Source organism: Prionailurus bengalensis, chromosome A2 (assembly GCF_016509475.1).
Source record: "Prionailurus bengalensis isolate Pbe53 chromosome A2, Fcat_Pben_1.1_paternal_pri, whole genome shotgun sequence".
NCBI lineage: Eukaryota > Metazoa > Chordata > Mammalia > Carnivora > Felidae > Prionailurus > Prionailurus bengalensis.
Window position 1 is genome coordinate 150,715,997 of NC_057348.1, and position 16,529 is coordinate 150,732,525.

The 16,529-nt window shown below is 52.0% G+C and overlaps 1 protein-coding gene across 1 annotated transcript; it reads right to left on the minus strand.

Moving 5' to 3' along the window:
• Positions 1 to 2,547: 2,547 nt before the first annotated feature.
• FAM180A (family with sequence similarity 180 member A) lies at positions 2,548 to 16,023 on the minus strand. The gene is made up of 3 exons (XM_043589635.1): positions 15,657 to 16,023; positions 5,070 to 5,170; positions 2,548 to 3,602 (listed from the first exon to the last, which is right to left on the minus strand). Exons 1-3 carry the CDS (start codon positions 15,730 to 15,732, stop codon positions 3,258 to 3,260), a joined length of 522 nt encoding a protein of 173 aa, XP_043445570.1. The 5' UTR covers positions 15,733 to 16,023; the 3' UTR covers positions 2,548 to 3,257.
• Positions 16,024 to 16,529: the final 506 nt, after the last annotated feature.

Here is a 16,529-nt window from a genome sequence, read left to right on the forward strand (position 1 = left end):
TCCTAGAGATCTGTCACACTACCCTGTGCCTATAGCTAACACTGTGCGGCACCTATAGGCAACTCAGATGGTAAATTTCACGTTACTTTTTTTTTTTTTTTTTTTTGAACCGCACAAAAAATTAGGAGACGTTAAAATGGGTTAGGAAACTAAGGGGTGCCATATAAAGACATTTAACAAGTGTTTAATTTTAGACCGGTCCACCGGGGGAAATACCTTCTGACTGATTTACCACTGAGGCGATTCTCTTTTAGATTCAAGGCGAGATGAGAGGGCAGTGGAAGTTTCAGCCGTACAGATGTTTTTCAGCGTCTCTTGAGTGACGCCAGAGGTAGCCACCAGGATAGCAACGATAGAAGAAGCTTCCGGAATTTTTAGATCCTACAAGTTCCCAGCAGTATAGAAATGGCAGAATTAGTCCCAGAAGTTACAGGCACATTTCCTCTACAGATACCATGCCCCAAATTATTCTGTCTATGCGTAATTATGACAAAAGGTGATCCAGTTGTGATGTGGTGCTACCGTGTGGGATCAGTGAGGCAAAGTGGGACGGTCTTTTTCTGTCCAGTCTCCTATTTCACTGTTCGTTGAGCAAAGAGTCAGGTCTTTGGTGGCATTGGTGAGTGTCATATTTGATCTTCCGCATAAATGAAGTTATTGTGATAAAGCTCCTTGTGGGAAACAATTAATTTGTATTCAGCCCCAAAGAGTATTTAATAGTGTCATAGAATTACTGAAAATGAAATTTTCATTTGTATTTAAAAAAGTCATGCCCTTCTTGTTTCTTTTCTTTTTTTTTTCTTTTTCCCTCGGTCCTTGATTGCCACATAGACATGTACCCCAATTCATGAGTACAAAAGTGCCTTTAATTTTTGCTGCAGGGTGAATGAACTTCCAGGTTATCACTGGTCCTGGGAACCATCCTCCCATTCACAAATCTCCTACCACTGGGAGTGACCTTGAATATCAGAACATGACAGGGAGGGACTACAAGGGTGGTCTGTCTAACCAGTGACTGAACAAAGGCTCTCAGATCCATCCTGATGGGGGTGGAGGCCCGGGGTGGCATGCAAGACTGATGTCAGGGTATTGCACAATGTCAAAGGATTGAGCCCTCTGCTAACCTCCTCTACCCCACATCCAGAGAAAGTACAAACAGTGAAGGCAGCCATGAGGCTAATCGGCCTTTTGGGAACTCCTGGCCCTGTATGTTGACCTTTGTTTTGGTCAGACAGTGATACCCACAGGGGGCTGAAAGACAGCGTCAGAGTGCAAGCAGACAGAGCTAGAGTGAGCATACGTGCACCAAAAGAGACTGGGAGAAGTGGATACAAAGATAATCAGAATTGGGCCCAAACATAAAGCAGAAGAGACACAAACCAGGTCGAAGAGAACATGGAATATTAGAAAGGGAAAAATGGAACCAAAAGCGTATATCAGAGACTGCATTTGAGGGCCGTAAAAGGGTGGTGTAATCAGGGAATGAGGACCAGAGAAACCAGCAGTCATTAATCTTCCGAGCCCAAGAACATCAGGATTTTTCCATGTTGTATTTTTCTCTGATGATGAATACCTTCGTCCTACATCCTACTGTTTCTCCAAAAGGATCATGCAGCTGCGAAGCAATGAGTTATTCAAAGTTTTTAAGAAGTCCAGATCCACTTTAGGCCATCATCCAATGACAATTGTTAAATACCCAGTTCAGAATCAAATTTTGCTGGATAAGATGTCACTCATTCAAAGATTAGACCTCTTGCAATGTAAGCCTCCAAAACCCAGCTGTCAAGCCAGGAGAGCCAGTGAGGAATCCGTATTAGAGCCTGGTGCCTCCCTCTAGCAGAGACCTTCGCCTACTAGCTCCGATTTAACACGGAATTATGACAAGCCTCCCTGCTTTGTCCCTTAGGTGGGAGCAGCCAAAATAGAACAAATTGCCACGGGCAAGTTGTGTTGGAAAGAGAGAGGAGCGCCCTCTTACAGCCTCACGGTGCAGAAGGCAGGACACACACCCGACAGAATCAGCAAAGCCCCGGGGCCTTCTGGGCTTGGCGCAAACAGTCCAGCAGACCCCTTAGGTCCCGGTGTCCCCCCTGTGATTATCTCACGGCTGGTTCAGTGATGGTGGAACTTTCGAAGTCGAGCAATCTTAGAGGTTATTTTATCCAATTCCTTCATCAGAACGTTTCAAAGATCCTAAGTAGAAGCTCAAGATGTCACGTACATACAGTTAACAAAGACAGCAAGTCAGTATTGCTAAAATGAAGGTTCTGGCATTTGAAAGGGTAAGTTCTGTTGTCTAAAAAATCATTTGTGGAGCGCCTGGGTGGCGCAGTCGGTTGGGCGTCCGACTTCAGCCAGGTCACGATCTCGCGGTGCGTGAGTTCGAGCCCCGCGTCAGGCTCTGGGCTGATGGCTCGGAGCCTGGAGCCTGCTTCCGATTCTGTGTCTCCCTCTCTCTCTGCCCCTCCCCCATTCATGCTCTGTCTCTCTCTGTCCCAAAAATAAATAAACATTGAAAAAAAAATTAAAAAAAAAATCATTTGTATTTGGAGCTCTCAGTTTTGGAGCTCTTCCTAGGATGATCCTCTCTGCATCAGCGTGCTTTCTCTGTTCAGAAGACGAGGTCAGACAGTTTGCAGCCTCTCTGTGGGCCCCCGTCGTGTTTCTCCTCTGTATTAGATCCGCTTTCGGAGAAGCAGAGACAAGACAGAGAGGCCATAACATTACTGATTTTCTGGCTGATGCTTCTTGGTGACTTTTGGAAAAGTTGACACGTGGATCTTTGGCTAACAAAGTGTTTATTTGCTATAGCTCCAGCTTTTCGTTTTAAGTATCTTAACTATGTGGAACCTTTGGAATGATGTTCATTCGGCCTCACGCCCTGATCTCTGTCCCCCCATCTTCCCGCAATGCCCAAACCTCTGCGCCGTCTCCTCTAGCTCTGTCTTCGCCCTCGGGTGTTTATGGCGGTCACTCGGTGATACAGCGCGTCACCAGGCAAATCAGGTGGCCTTTGGAGGCATCTTGAATGACCACGCTAGCCCTTTCTTGCAGCCCCGGTCACACCGTGACACGAATTAGATGTGCTTGTCAGGGAACTATGAGGGGCAGAGGACATGGGGTTACTTATTTTATCTCTGCTACTCTGAGTTGGTGGCATGTGCTTTGTTGCAGGGCTCTGTAAATGGAGTAGAGAATGAAGAGTGTTTGGATTACCGCGTGTGCTGGTCCCTGCTCCGTGGCCGTGGGCCGGGCTCTCAGGGAGACACTCTGGGGCCTGAGGACCGCATCAAATCATGCCTCAGGGCCTGGAAGAGGCTAAGGAGGGATTGGGCCCAGATGTCCTTCTGATGCCCTTGGGACAGGGCGGCGCGGTAGGCCGTGTAGGCCAGGGTCAGCGCTGTCCTTTCAAAGTCCTCTTTCTTGAGGATGCCAGGGTGGCTGGAGAGGCTGGCGCTCAGCCGGCGGATGTCCGGGATGCGCTTGGGGATCACGTCATTGCAGATGGTGCGGAAGTCGGAGGCTTTCCTCAACGAGGAGAGCTCCTCGTCCTTGATGGAGATCTTCAGGTCAGGGCTGATGTCAAGTTCAGCTAGCAGGAACTGGAGAGAGACACGGGGCGTGGAAAGACATGAAGCATTCAGGCTTCACCGAGGACACCAGTGTATTCGTTACCACGTGTGTTCATTGAGGGAGACAGACGAGGAAAGAGCTTTGGAATCCAAGAGACCTGGGTTCCAGTTCCGACCTTCCCACTAGCTGTGTAACCCTGGACGAGCTACTTAACTTCTCTGAGCCTCATTTTCCTCCTGTGTGAAATGGTTAGTAACAGTACTTCACTGGGAGGTTGGGAGAAATAAGTAAGGCAAATACGGACAACGTCTAACACTGTGGCTGGTACAATGCCCCTATTTAAGCGACTGACTTACTGTTATGAGTGCCCCGGACCAACCCCCGATTCCCTTTCTCCCCCCCACCCACCGAAGATCTTCTAAAGCATGCGCTGACGGCTTGGGGTAATTTAAAATCAGAAGCTGAATCTGAAGGATGCAGAGAATTGTACGAGGAATTAAGTGGGACACAGGGATTTGTTCTCATTTCTCACCTGTTCTTTAAGTGTAGGGTGGGGTAAGCCACACGCAACCCCTGCTCAGGACCAGGCTCATATGAGGAACGTAGTAAATACCTCTTGGACTCAGAGTTCTAACTCTCTTCTTTGTCTCTGACTCCCCCTGGCTCTAATCCATCTTGCATGCTGTTCTCTGCTATCTTTCTAGAACAGATCTGTTCACGTGACTCCCAAGTTCCAGATGTGGCCAGGTTTGTTCCCCGTGGCAGGATCTGAAATTTCTCCCTCCTCCCCCCAGCTCAACTGCTTGGCTGCAGCAGGCCATCTCTTTCTTAACCCGAAAGTTCTGGTACGTGGAGGATGTGGGAGGATGTCAAGGCAGGAGGGGGATTTGGGAGATCATTGTGGTTCCTCGTTTAACAGTTGAGGAGATTCAGCCCCAGAGAGCAATGGGGGCATATGCAAGGTCGCACAGCCGATGGTCATCCTGGACTTTCCCCACTGAGCCAATCCAGGCAGCCTTGGGGGATTTGCCTGTGGTTTGGAGAAGGAGTGGGGGTATTGGCGGCAAAGGTGAGCGAGGCAGAGGAAGAGAGCCTTCGGGGTGGCCCCAGACTGTCAGAAGCATATAGTTACTGGAGACACGGCTCTACTGAGACAATCGGGGTGGCGTTGCCCGAGCACCCCTGAGCCTTTGCTGGGGAACGTGGCTCTGCTCTGCAGCTCGGCTGCTGGTACTCGGAAATCTCGAATTTTGCCTGGACTGAACCCCTGCAATGCCATCGTTCCCTGTCACGGCGTGTGGGAAAGGGAGGAGATATGAGGGATACCTTACTGTGGGATGGGGAAGGATTCGATGAATCCACAAACTGGTCTAGACCAGGCCCTATGACAGCAGAGGCCACTCATTTTCAGGGACTTAGGTCCCTTTGCCAAAAATCACAGCGAAGGTGTGACGCCTTTTGCGTGACTTGAATTGACCACCTTCTCGTCCTCCTACCTCGTAGAGCAGTTCTACTTCCTCCAGGGAGCTCTGCAGGACGGGATTCAGGGGCATGGATGAGGATCTCTTTGGCCGATGCGCAGCAGGGAAGAGCGTGGCTGCAAGAGACGGGAGTTAGTTCGAGAGGCTGCTTGTGCACATGGCCTTCTCCCCACCCCCACTGACCTGGAGGGGGGCCGGCCCATCTTGCAAGTGGCTGACTCCACGTGGTGGTGGACTGGTGGACGTGAAGCAGGAAGAGGTGACAGACGACTCTGGTGCGCCCCAGGGGGCTCCCAGGCATGTCCCATGTTACTATTTCAGACCAGTGATTTCAAACCCGCTGCTCATCAGAATCATCCCAGAAAGTTATGAGAAACTAGATGTCTAGGGATCTGGATACCTTAGGGAATTTATGTAAAGCAAAATAAAACCAAACAGAAATGAGCAGACAGCCCTCCCTGCTGCCCCCCGCCCCGCCCCCTGTTCAACAAATGAGTTCTCTAATGACACCGTTCCCTTTGTTAATACGAAATGCTGGTTTATATTTATTGGCAACCCTTTTAATCAGAGGATCAGACTTCTGGCTGTTCCCCAGCCATCTGAAATCGAGCTGCCAAGACGCTGGACACAGGTGACAAAGGAAAGGCAGAGAGCCGCCACAAGCCCCTGACACTTGGCCCTAGGGGTGTGTGAAGCAGAGCTCAGGGCTTCCCCTGGGGGCGGGCTGAGAGGGGCACGTGGCGTGCAGTCATCGGTTCGCCAATGTTTTTGGAGATACTGCATTTGGAGGTGGTACCTGGAGGAAGACGGATGAGCTGAAGGGTGGAGGGGGTGGCAGAATTAGGAACTGACCGAGGGCAGGTGAAGAAGACAGACTCAGGAAGGGTATGGGTGTAATCGTTATGAATCCCAGTTCTCCAGGATGGTCTTGGGTAGGAGCAGACAGCCCCGTTCACCCCACAGCCCCACCTTGTACCAGGGCGCCACGCAGAAATGATTGGTAACCCTGCTGCCTGCCAATAAAAGAAGGGACCCTCTTCTTCAAGACACTTGCTTGTGCCCTGCCAGAAAACTGGGGAACCAACTGTAAACATCCAAGCCGTGTCCAGGTAAGTGGCGCCCCCTGAAGTTGCGCAGTGCGCGAATTGCATGACCATACGTGACCGCTCTCCTTCTTGATCACGGGGCCCCCGGGGCCATCAAGAAAGGGTCCAGGGACGCCCAGGGTACTGTGGCTAAAGAAGTAGGGCACTGCGTAAGCATTTTAGAAGACTTTCTTTTGGAAGGGATAAAAATGAAACATCTTCGGCATAGGGGACATTTCCTGAAAAGCGCATTGGTAGGAATCGCCCACTTCCTGGAAAAAACTGGCTGGTTGTAGTATTGCTATGATATCATTTCCTCCGTAACTCATTTCTTATCTTGACCACGTGTTTCTCACAGGCTACGACCCATATGGTTTTGTGTTTCTGCACCTCCAGCAGGGCCTGGCAGGCTTCCAGGGTGTGTGCAAGGTGCAGCTGTTGGCTGACCAAGTCCCTGCGTGGAATGAGGCCTTGAGGGGCTGACTGGCCAGCTCTGCCTCCCCAGAGGATTTGGGGAAGAGGAGCCTGGGAGTTGCAGAGCAATATTTCCTGGCCCGGCATTTTAGCAAAATTTGTTTTCTTTGCCAGTGAAGTGCCAGCTTCCCACGGAATCATGGATTTGGGGGCTTGAGAAGGCCTTTGTCCCTGTTAACTATTGTTTCAGGTGGGGCTCGGGAGAGTGAGGCATCTCCAGCTCTACCGGTTTGCAACCTTGACTGCACCTTAGAATCACCCAGGGGAGGTGGGGGGCGGTCTACGGCCATACCACCCTGAACGCGCCCGATCTCGTCTGATCTCGGAAGCTAAGCAGGGTCAGGCCTGGTTAGTACTTGGATGGGAGAATCACCCAAGGGGCTTTAAAAAATACTGGTGCCTGGGTCCTGGTTCAATTGAACTAAGGTACAAAGGGGACAGGAAGATTTTTTTTCAAAGCTTCCTAGGCTTCGAATGGCAGCGTCTAATGGTAGCCAAGGTTGAGAATCAGAGGCTGTTTGACCTGATGTATAGAAGGAGCTGCCCAGGCTATATGACCGCTCTCAGGTTAGCCCAGGGGTTCTTGCTTCTGTGTGCCCTTCTTTTCTTCTTACCCTGAAGGGGTGGATGAAATTCCGTTCTCGGGATCTGAGAACAACTTTACTTTCATTCTTCTCCCTAGCGGGATTCCTCTCTTATAGTAAAATTACAAGTATTGTTCCCTTAAAATAATTCACACTGTCCCCCACCCCACCCCAAATTCACACCCCAGCAGGTAAAGGGGATGAGAGGAAATAAATGTCCTGGGCGTGGAGTCCTTTCTGTGTCCTGTCATCTCAGACTTGGGACGGCTGCCTTCTGGGAAGTTCTTCGCAGCGAAATCGTCTCCCCGTGAATACCGACCCTTCTTTGACTCACACGCCCCAGGTGGACCCTGAGCTCTCAAAGAATGGGGAAGAAAACACTTCTAGACCCAGAGCTCAGCTTAATAATGAAAACACTGTTGTTTCCAATAGCTCTTACGCGTAGTCTTCTTAAAAGAGCGAAGGTTGTTAGAAATAGCTTCAGCCTCTAGACCCAGGGACTGATGATTGCCCCAGACAGTGTGGGAGGAACATGGAATTCTGAAAGGTGGCCCCCTCCCTCCTTGCTGTCCTGTTCTACCCACTTCCACTACATTCTGCTGGTTCTCCTCCCACTGGCGGTGTGTTGGGCAGGTGTTTTCTACCGCCATGGGTGTGGAAGTGTAGCCGGCCCCCGGCCAGACATCTCAGAGGCTCGGCGGTTGCCCAGGTCTGACTTCCCGTAAGCCAGGCGAGGCCTGGAGAGGAGGAATGTGCCTTCGCGGAGATGCTGGAGGCAGCGCATGAGAAATAAGCTATGTCTGGCCCGTGTCAAAACATTTGGGCGTGAAGTGAAATATCCAGTCACTCCAGATGTTCTCGTCTCCGACAGTGAAGGCCGGACTCTGCCGGAAGTGAAAATGGCCAAAGCAAGAGCAGACCCGCTCTCAGAGGTGTCTGTGGGTGAGGCTTTGAACCAGACTTGCTCCCTCGTGGGTAGACCGACAGCCTCATTCCCCCAGGAAGCCCTTCCCCGCGACCCCGCTGTCCACCGTCTTCTTCATCTCCGTAGGCCCTCGGCATCCTTTCTACACATTTCACATCTTGCCGTCCGTCACCCTGAAAGTGTTCGTTCTGGTTGCCAGCTCCTGGGAGCGAGGGAGGGGAGAAGTTTCTGCTTCCCCTGTTTGACCTTGATGTCTGCATAACATTGGGCTTTAAGGGAAGCCTCAATGTATATTTGGGGATGATTTTAAAAACAAACCACGTATTTTTTTTTTTTTTTTTAAAGCCCAACAAGGGGCCTCTGGGTGGCTCCGTCGGTTAAGCGTCCGGCTTCCACTCAGGGCGTTATCTTGCGGTTCGTGAGTTCTAGCCCCGCGTCGGGCTCTGTGCTGACAGCTCGGAGCCTGGAGCCTGCTTTGGATTCCGTCTCTCTCTCACTCTGCCCCTCCCCCATTCACGCTCTCCTTCTCTCTCTCTCTCTCTCTCTCTCTCTCTCAAGAATAAATAAACATTAAAAAAGAAAAATCAAAATCCAACAAAAACAGAACCGCCATGGAGACTCCTCAGGCTTTGCTGGGGTTTTTCCTCTCTTCCTCCACCTCACCCCTACATTTATGGGGGTCGTTGTAAGGCTGTGTCCTCACGGGGAGTGATTAGTCAACGGTTGGGGGCAGCACAGTCTTCCCAAGGCGGAGGGGAGGGAGACCAGAGTGCCCCCACTGGATGGCCGTGAGCAACAGCACCTTCTCTGAAAGAGGGGACAGCGGGGAAGCTAGAGACTGGCAGAAGGGTCCCACTCCCTCCTAGGCACCACCTGAATGTTGAGCCTCAGGCGGGAAGGCTACAGGGACAGGCGTGTCAAAATCACTGACTTTACGTGCCTTTTGCTTGATGTAAAACTGGGCCACTATGCTTTCTTCTCCACCCGACACACCCAGCCCACTCTTCCAGGATGCGAATGTGCCCGCGAGGACCACTCCGCGCCACCAGGGGACGTCGGAGACTTCCACGTCTCCTCACGCAAAGGTCGCCTGTATGGCTGGTCGCAGGGCAGGAAGACCATGGGCTTCTCCCCAGTTCCCTGACTCCCTGGACAAACGAGCCTTTGGGGGGAAATTGAGGCTCTGTGATACATTGGACAGACCAGCACAGAGCAAATGACTCACTTGCTAAAGGTTATGCCCGTGCACCAAGAAGCCCGGGAACAGAGTCCAGAGACTCGAGCGTCATGTGTCGGGGCATGTTCTGTCCACATCTTCTGCTGAGGGACACATCTGGGCTGTGGACCAAAGTTGTTAAAATGTGGAGCTCAGATATCCTAACTGTGCACGAGCCCACTGTGTGCTCATCGGTGTGCTTTGGGCTTTCCACACGTAACTTGTGAGGTAAGCACTAACTTGCCATGTCATAGATGAAGAAACGGGGAGGTTAAGAAACTTGCCCCGGGCCACCCAATTTGTTTGCCATGGGACTGAGATGAAAGCCAGGCTTTGCGGGCTCCAAAACCCAATCTTGCCAGTAGGGAGAAGAGTGCTGCCTTTTTTGTAGGCGTATCGGCCCAAAGACTGGGCTCGGGGAAGGATAATGTAGTTAATGATGAATGCATTTGGTATAAAACAGATTCTGAAATGAATCACGCACAATCTTTAAAAATCTCCGACTTAAAATAATGTGAGACGCAAGGTCAAATTACTACAGGCCTGTGATTGCTCTCTTACATAGACCGCCCACTCCTTTGCTCTCTCTTTGTTCCTTTGTGACCACTTGGCAAAATGACACCCCATCTCTTCGCCTATTCAACTGCTGCACCTGTTCACCTGAAATGCGGCCAGAGGAAAACACACTCATGTTAGACGGTCTCTTTTTGAGTTCATGATCGTTATCCTCACATGGGCCTTTATGTGAAATTTTTTTTTTAAGTTTATTTAGTTTTGAGACGGAGAGTGTGAGCGGGGGAGGGGCAGAGAGAGAGGGAGACACAGGATCCGAAGCAGGCTCCAGGCTCCGAGCCGTCAGCCCAGAGCCTGATGCGGGGCTCGAACCCACGGACCGTGAGATCATGACCGGAGCTGAAGTCGGACGCTTCACCAACTGAGCCACCCAGGGGCCCCCTCATCTGGGCCTTTAAATGCTGCCCGACCATTACCCATACTTCCCGGTTCCTCTCACTTGGTTTCACACCTTCCGCCCTTTCCTTAAACCAGTTGCCTGTCTCTTGTCCGCACACACTGACTTCTCTGTTATTGTGTCCATGCTCCCGTCTCCACGTGGGTGTGCGGAAGTCTCCACGGAAGATGGCCTTCAGCCTTTCCACCTTTTCTCGCCTGCATCGTTAATTGACGTTCCCCTCCTTACTGGATCATTGGCATCAGCACGACAACCGGTCTCTTTCTATCTTAGAAAAAGAAACCCCTCTTCACTGGCTGCCCTTCGTTCTCACCCACCTCTTCACATTGTGGAGTCCTGGCCTCGTCTTCGGCTCTCTGCTGTCTTCCGGCCACACTCACTTCCGTGCTGACTTTCAACTTCATATTCCAGACCAGACATCCATGCCCCCGACCACCTGCAGGCATCGCCTTGCCCATTCGTCTCTCCTGACCCCACACCCAGGCCCAACCCCAACACACACACACACACACACACACACACACACACAAATGCACACACATCACACACATACAAACCCATCTCCCCCCCATACCCTTCCTTCTTTGTCTAGTCCCCATCTCTCTCAGTTGTTCAGGCCAGACACCTGGACTTTTCTATTTCACATCTTACAGCCAACCAATCAGCAAATCTTGTGGGCTCTACCTTCAAAATATACCCGGAGTCTGGCTGCTTCTTGCAACATCTCTGCTCGACCCCTGGCTCCGGCCGTGAGCACCTCTCCTAGTGTGGTGTCTCCGCTTCCATCCTTGGCTCCCCCCGTCATTCTATTCTTAATACAACCACTAAAGGGAAAACGTAGGTCAGATGCTGTCACTCCTCTGGCCAGAACCCTCGGTGGCTTCAATCTCGCTCAGAGTAAAAACCCAAGATCTCCAGAGGGCGAGCAGGCGCTACAAGACTTGACCTCTTCCTACCTCTCTGAACTCGCTCGTCATTCTCCCTGGGCTCACACCACCCCAGCTGTGGGCCTCACCGTTCCTTGAGCATGCCGCACCTGCTTCTACCACAGGGCCTTTGCACTTCCATTTCCTCTGCCTCGAATACTCTTTCTCCGGCAACTGAGTGGCTCATGCCCTTGCTTCCTTCAGGCCTTTAGGCACCTCTTTAGGGAGACCCTCCCTCACGTCTCTATTTAAGAATATAATCCTCTCTACTCCGTCCCTAATTTATTGTCCTCAAACGAACCAGATGTCTTATTTGTATAGGTGTCTATTGTCTGTTTCCCTCACTAGAATGTCAGCTCCCTGAGAGCATGGGATCATGTCTGTTTTGTTTGCTGCTGTGTTCCCAGTGGGAAGCATCCTGCCCACACCTGTTGAATGAACCGATGGTCCACAGAAACACATGAACTACCCTTGTCACGCCCCTCCATTCTTTTCAAACAGAGCGCTTTACTAAAGCCTTCTTTTCTAACAGGATGGTTCTAGAACTTATTTGCAATTCCAGGTGCCGGCTGAATATCAAAAGGCTGGTGTGGTCTCCTGTCTCTACCACACCCTCCCTTTATCTCTGAGGAGTCCTTATCCCTGCTTGGGAGAAGTTCCTTTTTTTTTTTTTTTAAGTTTATTTCTTTTGAGGGGGAGAGAGAGAGAGATGGAGATAGTGTGCGTGCAAGAGGGGGGAGGGGCAGAGAGAGAGGGAGAGAGAGAATCCCACGCAAGCTCTGAGCACTGAGCCTGATGCTGGGCTCGAACCCAGGAACCGTGAGATCATGACCTGAGCCAAAACCAAGAGCCAGACACTTAACCGACTGAGCCATCCAGGCACCCCTGGGAGAAGCTACTTTGAATGATCTCGGTCAAGGCTGGCACCTGTCCCTCCCCCTCCTCCCCCCTGCCCCCACCTACCTTGAGCTGTCCAAGCTTTCTCACCCAGACCCGGGGACAGAAGCCCCCTTACATGGAAGAGCCTGTCTTTGCTTTGTGACCTGACCTTCTCTCTGACTTCTTGTGATCTGGGGCAAAATCTCCAACCCACCCCACCCCCCTCCCCGTCTTCCAAATGTGCTCAGTAGAACCGGATGGCATTAAGGCCAACCACGGTTTCCACATAACCACACAGCACTTGTCGCAGAGAGCTTGTTGGGAAGGATTCCAACTGCACACCATATCAAGCCAAAGTACAACCACATTTTTAATGAATCCGTGAAAGCAACTCAGTGCAAATGATCGTGGGTGTGGAGGGGAAAAAAAACCTCTCATTTACAAAAGATCTTTTGGGAGATCTTATCGATGTCACTTTTCTGCTCCCGGGCCAACCCTTTGGAAACCCAGTGGCGTGCTGAGGGAGCCAGGACCTTGGCCCCGCGTGTTGGGGTCCTCTGTGGGAGTGTTTCTGAAAGGGCCAGACTGCCCCACCCCCTTGGGGGAGCTTAGGGCTGCCGGGAGCACCCGGAGGGGACGTGGGAGCGCCGGGCAGACTCTGATGCCATAGATGCTGATGCTGGGCTGGGGGACAAAATCCAGCTGTGTCCTTCCGGCGGAGGGACCTGGGGCTCATCAACTGCCTCATCCTCTGGTTCCCTCACCCGTGGATGGTCAGAATAGCACCTGCCGGTGGGGGGGGGGGGGTTACTGCGGCCACGCAGGTGCGCTCAGTTATCCTAGTCCCGTCAGTCAGTCAGGACTTAACAAACACTGATCGCCGGCCCTTCCCTTCATGGAACATTCGTGATTGAAAGCACACACGCTAAAAGGGACACGTAAAGATGACATAAATCCCACCAGGTAACTAAAGGGCCATCCTTCTCTATTAGCCTGCTTTAAAAAGAATAATTTACGTGTGTTTAATAAAAACAGATATTTAACGTGTACATTCTAATATATACTTCCCTCTTTTTTTTTGTTTTTAAAGACTGGTTAGCTCCCCTCAGCCCCCCAAGTGGAGCTCTGGCAGGCCCTGGGGGCACAGGGAGTTGGGCCAGGCGTGTCCGGCTTCTAGGCTGGCCTCCCGAACCACAGGTGAGTCATCAGGTCGGTCAAGTTGGTGGGGCCGGAAGAGCCTGGCTGGCCCGGAAAGCTGCCTCCCAGGGCGGAATCCTAGAGAGCACTCGTTGGGAGAGGCTGGGAGAGCCTTGGGACAGAGGGTGTGTTCCTTCTGGGTTTATTTCTACATTTCCGCTTGCGGGCAGAGGGTGGGGGAGGGTGGAGGCCGGGGTGCTGGCGTGGGGGTGGGGGTTGGGGTAAGGATGAAGGCCAAAGGAACAGTTAAGTACATTTGGAAGAATTGCTGTGTACTTGGGCGTGACTCTCATTCGGTCTTTAAAAGAAAAGGACAGTTGGGTCCTCCTTTTATAATTAGGAAAAAATGTTAAAAATGAAAAAAAAAATCAACTACGTGGAAGACTTTTGATGATGGTTGCGGGACTCTGTCATTTGTGGAGTCCGAACCCTGACGGGAACCACTAATCTAGCGCTTAACACGGAGGCCTCATCGTGTCCTCTGTTTCACCAGTGCTGACTTCCCGTCTCCAGATGGATTTGTTATTATTATGCAGGGGGCAGACCTTCCCCAGGGAGGCCCGGGGCAGCCACTTGGTCCCAGGCTGCTGCTGCTGCAGAACCCTCGGTTGAGCACCCCAAACTTCCTCCATGAAGTTTTTTTCAGAGGTTTAAGTGGGAGGTGACAGCTCACATTTAGAAGGTTCTTCATGGCGTACAAAGCGTCTTGTTTACACTTGGAATGTGACCTTCACCACGAAGCGGGGAAGATAAATTTTGTTACTGTTAAGAGGCGACTTGTTAGTGAACCAGAGCTCGGAGAGGTTAAGAAGCTTGCCAGACGTCACACGACCAATTAGAGGCAGAACTGAAATCTCTGGGTTGCTTGCGGGGAAAGCTCATGATGTGCCTCTGAAGTTTCCAAGCCTTGTTACAAGTCAGATTATCTCATTTGCCTTTCTAACAGCCTGTGCATTAGGAGGGTGGATGTTGTCATCTTTCTCTAAGAGACAAATTAAGGAAGGCCCCCAGTGTCGCGCAGGGGCAAGGGGCCGAATGTAATGCCAAGATCTCTTTGCTCTCCTTCTAAGTGTCGCCTCCAACGTTTGTGCGTATCATGAGCAGAGGTGTGTGGGGGTGTGGGTGATGTTACCAGACGGAAAAAAAAAAAATAAAAGGAAAACGCTACATGAATTATTCGTCTCTGGGCAACAATCGCTTCACAGCTCGGCTCAGAGAGCTGGCAAGTCCCTGGTCTCAAGCTTAAAAATGAGGGAATAAGAACCTCAGATAAGTGCGGTGGCTTTGCTCCCCGCCCGTGTCACATCCGTTTGCCCTGTGCTTCTCTGTTCCACACTGGCTGCTCCTTTCCCGACACTCTCCCTGAGAACCCGGAGGCTCATCGTCACCCCCACCGTGCCCCCGCTGCCATGCCCGTCCTCATTCTATTTTGGATCTCTAGAAACACCTATGAGCCTGACTTCTCTTTCCAGCTCTCTTGGGGAGAGAGACCTCAGTCAATTTCAAGCAGTGGAGACTGTCGGGTTGAGCTCTGCACGGAGTGGTCCTCCCTGCCGCTCCCTCGGTCCCCAGCAGTGATCAACTGTAATTGGCTGGACGGGCGACCAGTATCTGCCACCCGGAGCCGGTCCTGGGCACAGAGAAGAGGTGCCACGCGGTCCCCAGGGGAAGGAAGTCGGCTGTGAGCGAAAAGCCTTGCCGAGTTCCCTCCTCTCCGGCGTGGACTGCGGGGCCAGTGGGAGTAGCCGTCTGGCACACACGTGAATGCTAAGGGTCACCCTTGCTCTCCTGCCACTGGGCCGGCTCTCCCCAGCTGGAAAGATGTGCCCAGTCTAGCTCAGGAGCCGCGTGGAGACCTCCATGTGGCCAGCCCGTGGCCAGGGCCCCTAGTCGGGTCCCCCAGGTGGCAGGCCTTTTGCAAGCCAGCACCCAGAGCCCCGGGATACTGGTGTTCGTCCTGGTACCTGCTGTTCACGTGCCCTGTCTGGCTGCAGCAGGGGGTGGGCGGGCAGAGGGGCTGGAGGGAGACTACCCACATCCACGGAGCAAAGATAACTTGGCTCTGGCGTGTCAGAAGGGGCTGTTTTCTGCATTCTGCACCTCCACCCAGATCCCTCAGCGGCTTTGATGTGTTTCAGCGTCCCATCCCCCATCACCTTCTAGCACCTTCTGACTTGTCAAGAAGCATAAAGTAATTGGCAGAGACGAGATAAAAGAGGGGTGTGTGTGTGGGTGCCGGGCGTCTAATTTCCTTCCACTGCCTCATTCTCCCCCCCCTGGCCCCCCAGATTTCTAATTGCATTTGAGAAAGAATAATGAGCATCAAATAAATACAGAGCAACTTACCCCTGCTCCACCTGTGGGACACCGCCGCCTGAGCATCATAACACAACAGCAGAAGCAGCAGCGTGTTCCAACACATCTTTTGCTCCAAAAAGGTGACACTTGTCCTCGAACCCAATGGGACCTCAGGAGCTACAGGTATGCCCGGGCTGGTCCTCCCAGTGTGAAGGTAGAGTTCTTACCCCCCTTCCCTTTACAGAAGTGCAAAAGGCGTCCTTTCCTGCCCCAGAAGGGTGGAGGCAGAGACTGCCTCTTAGGGGGGTGGGGACACAGGAATTGGGACCTCTGCTAATTCGACTCTCTCTGGGATTGGGGGACCGGGCTTCCACAGAGAGACTCTGTTTTTGAGCACATCTGGAGTGACTCACGGGGCATGTGATCTCCTTGGCAGTGGGGTGGATAAATATAATTTCTGTACTTGAGTTCCATGTGTTGGATGGACCCACTGGAATTTTTCTTTAGCAAACAGACTCGTGGAACTTGTTAGAGAGCCCGGCAGAGAGCTGGCTGCTGTCCGCATCAACACACACACACACACACAGCAGAGCCAGGGGTGTAGACTGCAGGAAGAGCCAGGAGGCTTGGCTGGCAGACCAGACGCTGGGGCTGGCAGCCCAGCCTTGCCTTCAGGACAGCAGAGTCATTGTGGTGTCCGGGCTGAGTGTCACTTGCTGCCCTTCCCCTGAGCTGGACCTCGCCACGTTGGTGCCTGGGGCCGGCTCTGAGAGCCTTCCCCAGGTGGCAGGGTCAGCGGGTTGTGAGGGGCAGAAGCAGAGCAGTGCTGTGGCACGGGGGTATTGTATATACAGGTAACCATCCAGGGACCCACAGGTGACCCTCTCCTCCCGGTCACATTCATGACACCCCAATTTCTGG